Source organism: Coenobita brevimanus, chromosome 86, assembly GCF_032717465.1.
Source record: "Coenobita brevimanus isolate Jiangsu-jjx chromosome 86, ASM3271746v2, whole genome shotgun sequence".
Classification (NCBI taxonomy): Eukaryota; Metazoa; Arthropoda; class Malacostraca; order Decapoda; family Coenobitidae; genus Coenobita; species Coenobita brevimanus.
In genome coordinates, this window is record NC_137039.1 from 1,104,002 (window position 1) to 1,120,459 (window position 16,458).

The 16,458-nt window shown below is 42.6% G+C and overlaps 1 protein-coding gene across 1 annotated transcript; it reads left to right on the forward strand.

Moving 5' to 3' along the window:
- The first annotated feature begins 6,231 nt into the window (after positions 1–6,231).
- Positions 6,232–15,526, forward strand: LOC145410753 (uncharacterized). Its single transcript, XM_080280857.1, has 5 exons — positions 6,232–6,332; positions 8,927–9,386; positions 9,645–10,072; positions 15,051–15,117; positions 15,473–15,526. The coding sequence occupies exons 1-5, from the start codon at positions 6,232–6,234 to the stop codon at positions 15,524–15,526; spliced, it is 1,110 nt and encodes a 369-aa protein (XP_080136983.1).
- Positions 15,527–16,458: the final 932 nt, after the last annotated feature.

Sequence of the window (16,458 nt, forward strand, 5' to 3'; positions counted from 1 at the left end):
AAGGAGACATAGCTTCAGGAGAAAGAAATGGATATCAGAGGAAACGTGGGATATGATAAAAAAGAGAGGTGAGGCTAAATTGAGGAGTGAGATGCAATGCGTTGATGAACAAGAGATTGAATTAGCAAGAGCTGCGTACTGGAGTTTGAATTCAGAAGTAAGAAGGTTAGCTAGGAGAGATAAAAGAAGATGTGTGGATGAAAAGGTTGCAGAGACTGAAATCTTAATAAACAAAAATGATGGACAGAGTCAAAGAATAGCATATGAATCGATTAGAGAACTGAGTGGTAATGCAGGTAAACGCAAGGAAATACCAGTTAGAGACAGGGAAGGAAATTTATTGACCAAAGATGGAGATATTAAAAATAGATGGAAAGAGCATTTTGAGACAGTTCTTAATAGACCAATACCACCAGAAGAGGATATACCGTCTGCTGAGGAAGATTTAAATATAGAAACAGGAGAGTTGAGGCTTGCAGAAGTGGAGAAAGCAGTAAAACAGTTAAAGAATAATAAGGCACCAGGGGAGGATGGTTTATTTCCGGAAATGTTTAAAGTGGAGGGGGATAGATTAATAATGATCTTGACCAAGTTATTCAATAAGATATGGGTGACGGGGTTACTACCATCAGTTTGGAAGAATGGTGTAATTGTTAAAGTTCCGAAGAAGGGAGACCTGAGTGAATGTGGTAATTGGAGGGGAATCTCTTTGTCACCGATAGCTTTGAAAGTTTTCAGTAGAGTGTTGTTAAATAGGTTGGAGCCAGTGGTTGAGGGTATTCTGAGGGATGAACAGGCTGGTTTTAGAAAGGGACATGGTTGCAATGATCAGATCTTTATAGTTAGGCATTTGATGCAGCAAGTTAATGAAATGAGAGTACCGTTAAGTCTTTGTTTTGTTGATTTTGAAAAGGCTTTTGATAGTGTTTCGAGAGAGACTATGGGGAAGATCATGAGACATTATGGAATACCAGAGGAGTTTGTGAGGGTCATTATGAACATGCATGAGGACACATTTTGTAAAGTGATGGTTGATGGTTGTCTGAGTGATTCGTTTGAAGTCAAGTCCGGAGTAATTCAAGGTGGTGTTCTATCGCCGTTACTATTTATATTGGTCATTGATTACATTATGAAACGCATTGGAACAGAAACCGGTGCTGGTATACTTTGGGGTGAGAACAGGAAACTTTTGGATTTAGATTATGCAGATGATATAGTTTTGATTTGTGATGGGCCAGAAGAGATGCAGAGAGTGTTGGACTGTTTGGTGAGTGAAGGTCGCAAGGTGGGTTTGGTTATTAATTGTGGAAAAACTGAAATAATCAATATGAATATGGAAAATGCGCAGGAATGTGTAATTGGAGGTATGGTTGTAAAGCAAGTTGATAGGTTTAAATATTTAGGTACTTATTTAGCCAAGGATGGTTCTTTGAACTTTGAATTCGAGGAAAGGTTAAAGAAGGCTAATCAGGCAATGGGAATGCTTAAAAATATTTGGAATAATAACAATTTCTCTGTGCATACAAAAATCAAACTTTATAAGGTAATGGTTAGGAGTATCTTAATTTATGGACACGAGTCTTGGTACAGCACAGTGACTATGGAAAATAAATTCTTGGTGTTTGAAAATAAAGCACTTAGAAGAATATTAGGAGTCAAGTGGTGGGAAAGGATACCAAATAGTAGAATTAGAGAAATAACGGGAGTGCAGCCGATCGATGAATATGTTAGATTCTCACGATGGAAGTGGCTAGGACATGTGTACAGGAGACAGGGAATAGTACGAGGTACACCAGGGTGGGTGGCACTTGGTAGGAGAGGTAGAGGAAGGCCAAAAGAGACTTGGGTGAGGACAATGAGACGGGAAGCTGGAGATGAGTGTTGGGGAGATCTTGAGGAGTTAGCACAAGATAGGATGTGGTGGTGTGAGTTCATCGAGGCCCTATGCATCCCCGAGGGTGCCACAGGAAATGATTGATTGATTGATTGAATTCTAATCAGGCTGAATGTTTTGAATAAGCTGACTGGAAAATGATTTCAGAGCCAACTGTTGGTAGGTATAAACATAACGAATGTAAAAAGTGAATATCGAAAACTGAAATATAAAAGCCCAACTTGCTTGGCCCAAAACTGAAATATAAAAGCCCAACTTGCTTGGCCCAAAACTGAAATATAAAAACCCAACTTGCTTGGCCCAAAACTGAAATATAAAAGCGCAACTTGCTTGGCCCAAAACTGAAATATAAAAACCCAACTTGCTTGGCCCAAAACTGAAATATAAAAACCCAACTTGCTTGGCCCAAAACTGAAATATAAAAGCCCAACATGCTTGGCCCAAAACTGAAATATAAAAGTCCAACATGCTTGGCCCAAAACTGAAATATAAAAGCCCAACTTGCTTGGCCCAAAACTGAAATATAAGAGCCCAACTTGCTTGGCCCAAAACTGAAATATAAAAGCCCAACATGCTTGGCCCTTCTCCACATACCGGTATATGAGAGGCCATTTCTGCAAAATTGAGTACCAGTATGAAGTACACTCAACCCTCGGCTATCACCGGTTCCGCTATAGCGTATCTCACTATCACGCCTATATAAAAAACTACCCAAATACCTTTATCACGCACTAAATGCCTGCTATCGCGCACCGGAAATGTTTGAATTTTTAAAAAAGGTCGGGCTCCGGTGTCCGCCCAGCCAACAAAAGCTTCACTCCGTGATTGGTCGTGTGATGTCAGCGCCAGCCAAGCACTGATTGGCCGCCCGACCGAGTCTCCTGCCCACCAAACCATTCAAGTGCGCACCCTCAGACCGTGAACAGTGACAGCAAGAACAATAACCTTTTTTATGAAGTTAGCAAGAGAGTGAAAGATAAAAATGGTAGATGACTAGTGGAGAAGGGAGAAAAAGTGAGCAGATGGAGAGAATGCTTTAAGGAATTGTTGAACATAGAGGATGGAAGTAATGCGAGTATAAGTGGCTGGGGAATGGCTGGGAGAAGGAGGGAAGTGAGAAGACAGGGAGAAATCAGTAGGATAGAAGTTGTGGAAGCAATGAAGAAAGTTAAATCGGGGAAAGCCTCAGGAATTGATGGAGTGTGTGGTGAAATGCTGAAGCATAGGGGAGAGATAGTAGTAGAATGGATGTGGAAGATGTGCAGATTGGCCTGGGAGGAAGGTAGAGTCCCGGAGGATTGGAAGTCAGGTATAATTATTCCCTTGTACAAAGGAAAAGGGGAAAAAGAAGTGTGTGGTAATCATAGGGGCATTTGTCTTCTTAATATAATAGGAAAAGTGTATGGTAGGATACTTATTGACAGAGTTAGAGAAAGAACAGAGAAATTAGTTGGAGAAGAACAGGGAAGCTTTAGGAAGGGAAGAGGTTGTGTAGATCAGATATTCTTTCTTAGATCTTTAGTGGAAAAGTTTCTAGAGAAGGGAAAGAAGTTGTATGCGGCGTTCATGGATTTGGAGAAAGCATATGACAGGGTGGTTAGACAAGGATTGTGGAAAGTGTTAAGAATATATGGAGTAGATGGAAAGTTGTTGAATGCTGTGAAGAGTATGTACGATGGTGCGAAGGCTGCAGTGCGTGTGGATGGTGAACTAAGTGAATTTTTCTCTTTGAAAGTTGGGTTGAAACAGGGATGTGTCATGTCTCCATGGTTGTTCAATCTGTACATTGATGGGGTAATAAAAGAGGTACAAGGTAGGGTAGTGGATGTTGGAGTGGCCCTGGTGAGAAAGGATAGTGTTTGGAAACTCCCTGTACTGTTGTTTGCAGATGATACTGTGTTGTTGAGTGAAGACAAAGGGGTGCTGCAAGGCTTGGTGGATGAGTTTGGGAGAGTGTGTATAAAACGGCATCTAAAGGTGAATGTAGGGAAGAGTAAAGTGATGGTCTTTGAGAGAGGTGAAGTCAGTGAATGTACAGCGAGGTTGGATGGTGAGGAATTGGAAAATGTGAGTACGTTTAAGTACTTGGGTAGTGTGATGATTAAGGATGGAGGTTTGGAGGGTGAAGTGCTTGAAAGGGTACAGCAGGGAAGAAAGGTTGCTGGTTCTTTGAAAGCAGTGATAAGAAACAGGGAAGTGAGCATGGAAGTGAAAAAGTTACTACATGACAGTACAGTATTGTGATACCAACTCTAACGTATGGAAGTGAAGCTTGGACGTTGTTGGAAGGACACAAGTCAAGAGTGAGAGCAATGGTAATGAGTTATTTAAGAGAAGCCTGTGGAGTCACATGGAGAGACAGGCTGACGAATGAGGATATAAAGGAGCATTGTGGTGTGGATGTGGATGTGATAAGAAGCATTATGAGGAACACACTGAGGTGGTTTGGCCATGTGGAGGGGATGGAGGGTGAAAGACTGACGAAGAGAGTGTATGTGAGTGAGGTGGAGGGGGGAAGAGGGAGAGGGAGGCCGAGGATGAGATGGAGGGATGGGGTGGAGAGGTATATGAGAGAGGGGGGTGTGTGTTGGGAGCAGGGTAGTGAAATGGCGGGGGACAGGGCGACTTGGAGGCGATTTGTTTGTGGCCACCCCAAATGGGATTGAGGCATCTGGCAATAGATAGATAGATGATATGACCATGGCCAACATACCCCGTCCCTGTCCCCCTACCATCACCCAACATAATGCTGCGGCACCTGGCAGGGAAAGAAAGAAAAGGAAGAACCTAAGTTATGCAGATAAACTGGAAATGTGAAACTTATAGACAATGGTGAGACCAAGCGAAGTGTGGGGAAGAAATATAACATCAGTGAATCAACAGTGTGGGGTATTTATAAGAATCATGATCACATTATAAAACATGCTCATTTTTGGACTATTATATGTTAATATGTGGTACAAAAAGGGTATCTTAGGGGTAAATATTGAGGTCATGGCACCAGTTAGGATTATTTCCTTAAGTTCTTCAATTCAGCTATCACGGATTCAGCTGTAGCGCAGCCATTGTGGGACCTATTGGGAGTGATAGCCGAGGGTTGAGTGTACATTTATACCATTTTCTTTCAGTTCAGAGACTACAAGTTCATTCTCAAGTCCACCTTACAAGACACACAGGAGTTATGTCAGTTGGTAAGTTCATGTATGTATACAGTGATTTATGGTGCTAAAGTACTGTAGTTGGATATGCGGGTGTTGGGGTCTTTGGCCAGGAGAGTTGAGTGGAATGGCTGGGTGGATTGGAAGCGGAAAGAGGTAGCGGTTGCAGCATACCGGCTTTATCTGCTCTTGGGTGCAGGAAAGCAGAGGCACTGGCCTTCTTTCTTGCCTTCATGGGTTGTGATACCGTGTTATTCTTTGCGAACAGAGGTAAGATGACAGCCTGGAAGGCATGGGAGGTGTTTCCTGACATCACAGCCAGTTTTCATGGTCTGTCCGCCAAACCTATGTCTGTCTCCAGTGAACTCCACAAACTAGAACGGTTCATGGCAGTGGTGTATAACAGGACAATGGACTTGAAATCTGTGAACGATGTGCACAGGTTCTTATTCCTGAAGGGGGCAAGGACAATTGAACACATTCCCCCCACAGCTGATGCTGTTGAGGAACTTGACTAAAGAGCATAGTACCAGGCTGGACATGTTTGGGGCCAAGCTTTAGTTTCCCAACCAGAGCTCCCATCACCATCTGTCTGGGGTTGGCAGAAACTCAACAGTACTTGGCACCCTGTAAGGACAAAGTTGTCTGTTGTCCAGAGCACCTGCTCAGAATTAATCAGTTGCCACTGTAAAACTGTTTGTAAAGGGAACTACAAGTGCTACAAGGCTAACTTGCTGTGTACGTCATTATGTGACTGTGATGGACATTGTTTTATTTTAATATTTGAATTTGATTGAAAAGACATGCAATAGATGTTTGCCATTGTATCAGAGTTATAACGGAAATGGGCTGCAGCAGGTAGCCACCTTGAATTCCAAGATGGCCGACCTTCCACATCGGACAGTGATTCCATTGGATTGCCAGACCCTGAGAACATAGGGTTAGTCACTGGAATTATGTTGCTGTCAGTCATGGTATTGGAGTTATTGAAGAAAATAGGGGTTCAAAGGTGACCATCTTGAAATCCAAGATGGCCGACCTTTGCTGGGTCAAAAAAATCATTCCATTCAAGTGCCAAACCCTAAGAACCTGGGGTTAGCCATTGGAATTATGTTTCTATTATATTATTGGAGTTATTGTAGAAATATGGGTTGAAAGGCAGCCATTTTGAAATCCAAGATGGCAACCACCAGGGGCCCAAGATTCTGGAGGTCCATCTCAAAAAATGATTGTCTGGGTCCAGTCTACAACTGTGCAAAATTTGGTGCTTTCCTGAAAAAGTGAACGATTGTTTGCCTTATCCGCTGGACTAGGCAAACCACTAACTCAGAGACGAATGGCCACCCCTTATGGGTTTATAGTTTGGCTCTAGATAGATATAGGGGGCACGGTGGCTCAGTGGTAAGAGTGTCGAACTTGGAACCAGGGGGTCATTAGTTTGTACCACACCCGGTAGCTGATATGCCGGGAGGGGTAGCGCCCTCTTGTTACCTAGCAGGGCTACATGATCTAATAAGGTCTAGCTCGGGGGAACATTTCCCCCTTTCTAGATCGATAGATAGACACACTCCTATCATTGTTTCTTAACTTTGCATCATCCCTTAACTACCTGGAAGTCATCACTATCATCTAGCTTGGTCTCATCCTTGACCACCCTTGTTTCTAAATTACCTACCATGCCTAACACTTCTGCTGCCACTTTTCCATACCAGCCTCACTTTCCCACTCACATAACCAGTCCTTTACATTAATGACCTCACTCTTTCTTCAAATTTCTCTACTAAGTCTACCTGCTATCTATCTATCTATAGCCCGACGCCCTAATCCCGCAAAGGGTGGCCGCAGACAAAACGCCTCCAAGTCACTCTGTCACCCACCATTTGACTCCCCTCCTCCCAACTCACCCCCCCCTCCCTCATATACCTCTCAACTCCATCCCTCCACCTCATCCTCGGTCTACCCCTCCCTCTCCCTCCCTCCACCTCACCTACATACACCCTCTTAGTCAGTCTTTCATTCTCCATCCTCTCCACATGTCCAAACCACCTCAGTGTATTTCTCCTAATCTTTTCAACCACATCCACATCTACCCCACAACGTTCCTTCACTTCTTCATTCGTCAACCTGTCCCTCCATGTCACTCCACATGCTCCTCTCAAGTAACTCATTTCCACTGCTCTCACTCTTGACTTGTTCCCCTCTTGCAAGGTCCACGCCTCGCTTCCATACGTCAGGGTAGGGATCACAATACCATCATGCAGTGACTTCTTAACTTCCATACTCACCTCCCTATTTCTCATCACTGCTTTCAGTGTGCCAACAACCTTCCTTCCCTGCTGTACCCTTTCACGTACTTCATCCCCCAAAGTTCCATCCTTACTCATCACACTACCCAAGTACTTGAATGCACTCACATTCTCCATATCCTCACCATCCAACCTCACTGCACACTCTGTGACTTCATTCCTCTCAAACACCATAACTTTACTTTTGTTTACATTAACTTTCAGCTTCCTCCTCCTACACACTGTCCCAAATTCATTCACCAAACCTTGCAACTCCCATTCATCTTCACTCAACAATACTGTATCATCAGCAAACAGCAACACCGGAAGCTTCCAAATCTCACCCTCATTCATTAGGGCCACCCCCACATCCACTGCCCTACCTTGTACCTCCTTTACGACCCCATCCATATATATATTAAACAGCCATGGAGACATTACACACCCCTGTTTCAGTCCCACATTGAGATCAAAGAACTCACTCAGCTCACCATCCACTCGCACCGTAGCCCTAGCTCCCTCGTACATACTTTTCACAGCACTCAACAATTTCCCCTCCACTCCATATATTCTTAATATTCTACCTGCTAAAATGCAAATTAATTTTCTTTAAGGACTAAATACATGCAAAATGAGGGCTCATTAGGCAGTGTATTTAAATTCATAGAGATTCTTGTCTAATGGCAGCTCTTGTTGCAGGTCCACAGCTGAAATTGACTCTGCAAAGCAGACCTAAGCAGTGTGGTCATCAGGGAGCCACCTGAGTAATATATACATGGTAAAGTGTTGACAGATATATAGGCACATGTTGTGTTGTCCCAGTACAGTACTGTACATCCTACATGAGGTGCCTCTTCCAAATATATGTGGCTTATACTCTCTGTTCATAATGTCTTTCATGGTAAGAAGAATGAATCACTGGATGACTGGTAGGAGGTGATCCAGGATCATTTAGCTGTTGTGATATCCTTTGTATTTACTGCTGTACAACTGCTGCGTAGACACTGGATAAGAACTGGTAAAATAAGGAACCCAGTGGTATTTTAGACTGCATTAACAGCTTAAAACTCAGCAGTGAACTATTTAAAAATATGGTTATATAGTACTTACAAGTGCAGAAGCTGTTATTGTTCTGTAATAATGAACTTTGTATCAGCAGTATTGTTCAGTGGAGACTAGTTTATGGCAGGAATTAAGAGAGTTTGGGGGAATCTCATGACAGGGTGATAAAGGAAGAACCAGATGTAAAGATATATAGAGTCTGAGGTGGATGACAAAATAATGGAGGTGGTAAAGGAAGAACCCGGTCTAAAGTTACAGTGTGAAGTGCGTAACAGAATAATGGAGGTGGTAAAGGAAGAAACAGATGTAAATTTAGAATGTGAGGTGGATGACAAAATATTGGAGGTGGTAAAGGAAGAACCAGATGTAAATTTAGAATGTGAGGTGGATGACAAAGTACTGGAGATGGTAAAGGAAGAACCAAATGTAAATTTAGAATGTGAGGTGAATGACAAAATACTGGAGGTGGTAAAGGAAGAATCAGATGTAGAGTCAGAGTGTGAGGTGGGTGACAAAATATTCCTCAGTGACAATGAGACTGTCCTGGACACAGTGTCCTCAGCTCAAGTTAAGCAGTACAGATGTTTAGAGTGTGGTAAAGCATTTCCTTTTAAGAGCCGTCTTATCCGACATGCAGTTATTCATTCAGGAGTGAAGAATTTTAAGTGTGATGAATGTGGTAAACAGTTTACACAGAAGGCTGATCTCACTAAACACCTATTAATTCATTCAGGAGTGAAGAATTTCAAGTGTGATGAATGTGGTAAACGATTTACACAGAAAAGTCAGTTCAACAAACACCTATTAATTCATTCAGGAGTGAAGAATTTCAAGTGTGATGAATGTGGTAAACAGTTTACACAGAAGGGTAATCTCACTCAACACCTATTAATTCACTCAGGAGTGAAGAATTTCAAGTGTGATGAATGTGGTAAACAGTTTACATGGAAGACTGGTCTCACTCAACACCTATTAATTCATTCAGGAGTGAAGAATTTTAAGTGTAATGAATGTGGTAAACGATTTACACAGAAGAGTGATTTCAACAAACACCTATTAATTCATTCAGGAGTGAAGAATTTCAAGTGTGATGCATGTGGTAAACAGTTTACACAGAAGGGTAATCTCACTCAACACCTATTAATTCATTCAGGAGTGAAGAATTTTAAGTGTGATGAATGTGGTAAACTATTTACACTGAAGGGTGATTTCAACAAACACCTATTAATTCATTCAGGAGTGAAGAATTTCAAGTGTGATGAATGTGGTAAACAGTTTACACAGAAGAGTAATCTCACTCAACACCTATTAATTCACTCAGGAGTGAAGAATTTCAAGTGTAATGAATGTGGTCAACGGTTTACATGGAAGACTGACCTCACTCAACACCTATTAATTCATTCAGGAGTGAAGAATTTCAAGTGTGATGAATGTGGTAAACAGTTTACACAGAAGGGTAATCTCACTCAACACCTCTTAATTCATTCAGGAGTGAAGAATTTCAAGTGTGATGAATGTGGTAAACAGTTTACATGGAAGACTGGTCTCTCTCAACACCTATTAATTCATTCAGGAGTGAAGAATTTTAAGTGTGATGAATGTGGTAAACTATTTACACTGAAGGGTGATTTCAACAAACACCTATTAATTCATTCAGGAGTGAAGAATTTCAAGTGTGATGAATGTGGTAAACAGTTTACACAGAAGGGTAATCTCACTCAACACCTATTAATTCATTCAGGAGTGAAGAATTTTAAGTGTGATGAATGTGGTAAACTATTTACACTGAAGAGTGATATCAACAAACACCTATTAATTCATTCAGGAGTGAAGAATTTCAAGTGTGATGAATGTGGTAAACAGTTTACACAGAAGACTGGTCTCACTCAGCACCTAGTAATTCATTCAGGAGTGAAGAATTTCTAAGTGTGATGAATGTGGTAAACTATTTGAGAATAAAAGTAATCTCACTCATCACCTATTAATTCACTCAGCAGTGAAGAATTTCAAGTGTGATGAATGTGGTAAACAGTTTACATGGAAGACTGGTCTCACTCAACACCTATTAATTCATTCAGGAGTGAAGAATTTTAAGTGTGATGAATGTGGTAAACTATTTACACAGAAGGGCGATTTCAACAAACACCTATTAACCCGCCCCGTCCCAACCACTTTCTCACCAATGGTACCCCCCAATCCCGACCATTTTTGGACCCAAATTTTTTTTGCTAAAACTTTCGCTTTTGGTCGGAAACAATGGTCAGTCACAAAGAAATTGTTCCCCGGGGTCCATAATTGCCCTAAACAGGTATGCCTTGGTCACACCTGGTACCGTGTTCTCTGTAGGTGGTCTGAGCCTCTAATGTTTTCTATGGTATTATAAGTCTGGGAAACCAATGAAAGTAAGTAGATATGTATTTATTACAAACATAAAAACATGTGATAAAAGAGTAAATTGGATTTTATACAAAAATAGAGCTGAAATAAGCATTGTACCATCGTGCGAAACGAGCAAAATCGGGCAGACTGGTCACGATGAATCGCTAACATTCGAAAATCATGATACATATCATTTTTTTTACTTACATAATATTTCTACAATAACATTATACCATTTTACATTTTATTGAACTGTTTTTACGTATTCACAGGCCTTTCGATAACATTTAGCGTAATGTTAGCGCTTATTTACGTAGTTGAGTGACCTCGCTGTGACTGTTGTTTCAACTCGTATTGTGTTTTTTCTACTTACATAATACTTTCCTAATAACATTATACACTTTTCAACTTTATAGAACTGTTTTGAGATAATTTCAGGCCTTACGTAAATATTTAGCGTAATAATAGCGCATAATAACACACACGGTGAAGTCGCTATGACTACTATTTCAACTTACAACCTATTTTTGTACTTATATAATAATTCTCCACTAACATTGCACATGTTTACACTTGATATAATTGATATCACATAATTTCAGACCTTACGATTCAACTGAGTGTCATATTAGCGCGTACTTACACAGTGAGTGTTATCGCGATATCATTTGTTTCATCTTACACTAGTATTCAACTTATAAATTACCTTACTACTAACATTACAACAAATTCCACTTTATATAATTCCTATCACATACTGACCAGAATGTTCTACTGAGCGTAATATTTTCGCAGATTTACACAGTGGGTGTACTCGTGACATCAATTATTACAACTTACACTATTTTTCAACTTACACGTTTTATTCATGCTAACATTACACCCGTTTCCACTTTATATTCTTGCTATCACATATTTACTGACCAGAGTGTTATACTGAGCGTCATATTTTCGCAGATTTATACAGTGGGTGTAGTTTTCATATCACTTCGTTCAACTTACACTATTTCTCAACTTATACATTACTTTCCTGCAAACATTACACCCATTTCAAGTTTATATAAGACTTGGCACATACTGACTGGCCTTACCATTATACTGAGCGTCATATCGCCATCCCACACAGTTTCAGTAGTGTAGGAAGTTATGTTACTCTCTGAAACATGGCTGAAGGCACAACGCAACATTGGTGGTGGTTGGGGAGGTGGAGAGCGGCGCCTTTCATCACTCGCACTTCTCTTCCCTCTCCCTTTTCCTTTACCCTTTCCCTTCCCTTTCCTTCCTTTCTCCACATCCTGGGGCTGTGTGGAGGAAGCTTGGGAATATTGTATGGCGAAAGACGTGCTGGGGAGTGGCTCCACCTCCTCTCCCCTAGGCCTACGTGCACCACGTGCTCGTGCTGCCTCCCTCACACCACTTCCCTTTCACCCCGCACTCCCACCACACCACTTTCGTCTTCCCCAGACAAAACACTAGGCTATACTTTATTTGCCTTCTCGCCCCACCTTCTGATCCTCGGGGTGAGATTTTTTCCTTCCCCAACCACGAGGCAACATCACGTCCTAAGCCGCTGTCATTGTCATCGTCCTCATCCTCATCCTCATCCTCATCAGAATCTCTAGGGGGTGGAGAGAGGTCCATGCAGGTGTTTTGGGTGCAGGCTGGCCTTCCCTTGCCTTACGATACGTGACATACCGCTTTTTCCGGGGTGAAGGGACCTCCTCATCACTGCTTGTTATTTCCTCCTCAGGCTGCACGTAATCTCGATCCACCACATCATCAAGTGGAGAATCACTATCTCCAGTGAAGGCATCCAGGGCGGATTGTATTTCGTCGTCTGAGAGACCTTTATGCGCCATGTCTGACCTGGGTCACTGCTAACAGGTGAGTGACCGAGACAAGGGCGATCGCAGGTCACGCGGGGTCTGGGACGCTGCCCGCCTGGGGGCAGGTAGGGGAGGCTTGGGTGCGTGGGCGAATCGAAAATCTCGCGCGAATTTTGAAAATTGTGGAAATTATGAACCTTGCAATTGCAGGACGTTGAAGTACGTCAACGGGATTAGCTGTGACATAACGTGAGGACGTGGAAGTACGTCAACGGGATTGGCAGTGACATAACGTGAGGACGTCGAAGTACGTCGACGGGACGCCGCGGGTTAATTCATTCAGGAGTGAAGAATTTCAAGTGTGATGAATGTGGTAAACAGTTTACATGGAAGACTGGTCTCACTCAACACCTATTAATTCATTCAGGAGTGAAGAATTTCAAGTGTGATGAATGTGGTAAACTATTTGCACATAAAGGTAATCTCACTCATCACCTATTAATTCATTCAGGAGTGAAGAATTTCAAGTGTGATGAATGTGGTAAACGATTTACACAGAAGAGGGATTTCAACAAACACCTATTAATTCATTCAGGAGTGAAGAATTTCAAGTGTGATGAATGTGGTAAACAGTTTACATGGAAGACTGGTCTCACTCATCACCTAGTAATTCATTCAGGAGTGAAGAATTTCAAGTGTGATGAATGTGGTAAACAGTTTGGCCAGAGAAGCAGTCTCACCAAACACCTATTAAATCATTGTGGTGGGAAGAGCTTCTAGTGTGCTGAATGTGGTAAACGGTTGACTCAGTTGATGTCATCTGACACTGTTTAATTCATTAATCTGCCCCGTGCCAGTGCCTTTTTAAAATGGTCTGACGTAATTGTGCGCTCAGTGCCAGTGCTGTTTTAAAGCAGTCTTGATTTTAAAAACTCATTGTGACCGCAATTTTCAAGCTAGGCGCGCAAGAATTGGTGTGCTTGTAGGGCAACCCTTCCTCTATCTGCTCTCAGGTGGCCTGGCCCATACACCCATGCGTTCCCGCCTCACGCTCACTCTGCCTCACTCTGCTTGTGTTAGTCACACAGTGCAGTGATGTCTCGCCGTGGTCTCTCTGACGAGGAGATTCAGGACCTCCGTAGGGTTCCCTACACTGGGGAAAGCGATTTGGAGGATGACGACGTGCATGATAAGGACTACATCCAGCCTGAGGAGGAAAGTAGTAGTGATGATGAAATTCCCTCACTTAGAAAATCCAGGTATGTGGGCTGCACTAGGGCAACATGTGGTAGGAGGCCACCTGCATGTTGTTGTCTTGCACGTCACGACAATGAGGAGGAAAGGGAGGAGGAAGGTAGTCCTGTGGTTGAGGGGTGATTGGGGAGGCAAAGGATTTCACCACGTGGGGAGGAAATGTGGAAGATTTGGGAAAGCTCCATTGTTGGAGTAGAGTGACTCATCTTGCCCGCGCTCTCCTTTGCCCCCACGTGACCCAGCTCAGCCCAGAACCTCAGGACAAAGTCTTCCCGCCTTCCCCACACACAGCACCTCACGTGAAACTCTCCCCCCATTCCTCACACTTCCCCATGCTTTCCCACAGCCCGAGGAACATGGAGGTGATGATGATGATGAGGAAATGACGTGGGAGTGGGAGGACGGTAGTGACTTTGTCCCCCACATTCACCCGTTCATCCACGAAAATGAAGCCGGGTGTAGTGTCCCTGAACTTCACCATACCTCCAGTAGGCTTGACTTTTTCTGGAACTACATTCCCGTGGAGTTTGTTTAGAAGATTGCCGCCCTGACCAACGCCTTTGCTGCATTTGAATGTGGGGGAACAACACAGGCACAACACAGCCGATTGTTTGAACCTGACGTGACCCTGGGTGAAATGTATGTGTTCCTAGCACTTGTGCTTTTGATGGGGATATTGAAAAAAAATCAGCTTCCCTTGTATTGGACTGTGGATCCAGTAATGGTGACACCATTTTTTGGCAAGGTGATGGGAAGGAATCATTTTCAGTACATCCTGAGCCACCTTCATTTTTTTTGACACCCTTGACCCTGCAAACGCAAACAACACAGGCAGGATGAGGAGGATACGTCTGATTTTTGATCACCTTCGAGAGAAATTCCGTACCTCCTTCTCTCCATACCGAGACCTCGTTATAGACAAGAGTCTAGTGCAATGGAGAGGTAATATTGCTTTTCGTCAGTATATTCCCAGCAAAAGACACAAGTTTGGCTTCAAAATCTTCGTGATGTGCGACTGTAAGACTGGATATGTACAGGACATAGTCCTGTACACAGGTGTTCAGATGGATATCACAGAAGATAGAAGTAAGGGACTCTCAGGGGCTGTGGTAAAAACGATGATTGAGGAATACCTTCATCGTGGGCACGTCTTATACCTCAATAATTGGTATACAAGCCCCCTTCACGCCAGGTACCTTCACCTGCAGGAAACTGGTCTGTGCGGCACCGTAAAGAAGAACCGTTGGCACATGGTGAAGGTGAGAAGGAAGCTTCAGAAAAAACGAGGTTGTTTTTTACAAATCACATAATATCCTTGCAACAGCCTGTCACCACAACCACGAAGTATTCCTCCTCTCGTCTGTTCATTGGCCTCTTGTACACCGCACAGACAGTGTAAATTACAGGGCAGAAGGGCAGCACCACGTCTGGAAACCAGAACCTGTCCTGGCGTATAATGTGAATATGCGACAGGTGGATCAATCAGATGCCATAATTTCCAGCGTTAACTGTGCCAGGCCCACGATGAAGTGGTATAAAAAATTATTCTTCCATCTCCTCGACATCACCGTCCTCAACGCTCGCTATCTCCACGCACATACCACTGGCATCCAGGAGACCTTCAAGGGCTATATTCGTGAGCTGGTGCAGGAAATAGTGGGGGAATAAGGGGAAGACAGAAGTGCTGCTCGCCACCGCCACACCTCTCCGCCTCACCTCTAGACACTTCCCCAAAATTGTCCCTCCAAGTGGAACACGTCAGAATCCCCAGCGGAGGTGTCACGTATGTGCAAACGGTACTGTAAGGCCACATATTTAGCAGAAGGACTCAAGGTATATGTGTGCAGAGTGTGATGTAGGACTGTGCCTATACCCATGCTTCAAGGAGTACCACACTCTTGCTAACTATTGAGAAACAATAGTGTGGTAACGACGAGCGATAAAAAGACACTCAAAAAGTGTTGTAAATATGAAAAAAGATGCACAGAAAGTGTTATAAGTACTGCATACAGTGATGATATGTTGTAAATATTTTCTCGTAAGTGTAAGTACTGAACGTTGTGGAACAAAGTTTTACATATGTTCTCGTAAGTGTTAGACCATGTATTCACAGTGAGATGATCAAAAATACTCTGGTAATGTCTGTGTATACTGAAGGCATGTTGTAAATAATTTACTGTAAGTGAAAGGGCTGTACATTGTGAAGTCAAGTTATGCATATTTTCTCGTAACTGTAAGAAAATGCATTCATAGTGATACGTATAGCGTTGCATGAGTAAGTGATTCTTTTCCCCCCAAAACACGATTTCCTTATGAAATACAGTAATAATAATTTTTTTTTTCTTTTGTGGTGTGAAGTGGACAGAAAATTGTTAAAACCATTTCTATACCTTCCCTGAGTCACGTTGGCGAGAATACCTGAGTTTACCTTGCATAGAAAACGGGTTTTCTCTCACTGCCGCTGGGGATTCCCCGCCTGTTCACACCTGCGGGCAGCTGGACGGACTATGAAAAATGCACTTCCAGCCTCTGGTGAGTTTTTTTATGGTCATATTCGTTTTTTTCACATCAAAATCTATCATTTTAGCAACAAACAAAAA

Excerpts from the sequence above, each read along its gene's own strand:
- LOC145410753 (XM_080280857.1), top strand. The coding sequence starts at position 6,232 with ATGGCAACCACCAGGGGCCCAAGATTCTGGAGGTCCATCTCAAAAAAT. Across the intron at positions 6,333-8,926 it reads TTTGGTGCTTTCCTGAAAAA|TGACAATGAGACTGTCCTGG; the intron begins GTGAACGATTGT and ends AATATTCCTCAG. Across the intron at positions 15,118-15,472 it reads ACCGTTGGCACATGGTGAAG|GAGACCTTCAAGGGCTATAT; the intron begins GTGAGAAGGAAG and ends ACTGGCATCCAG.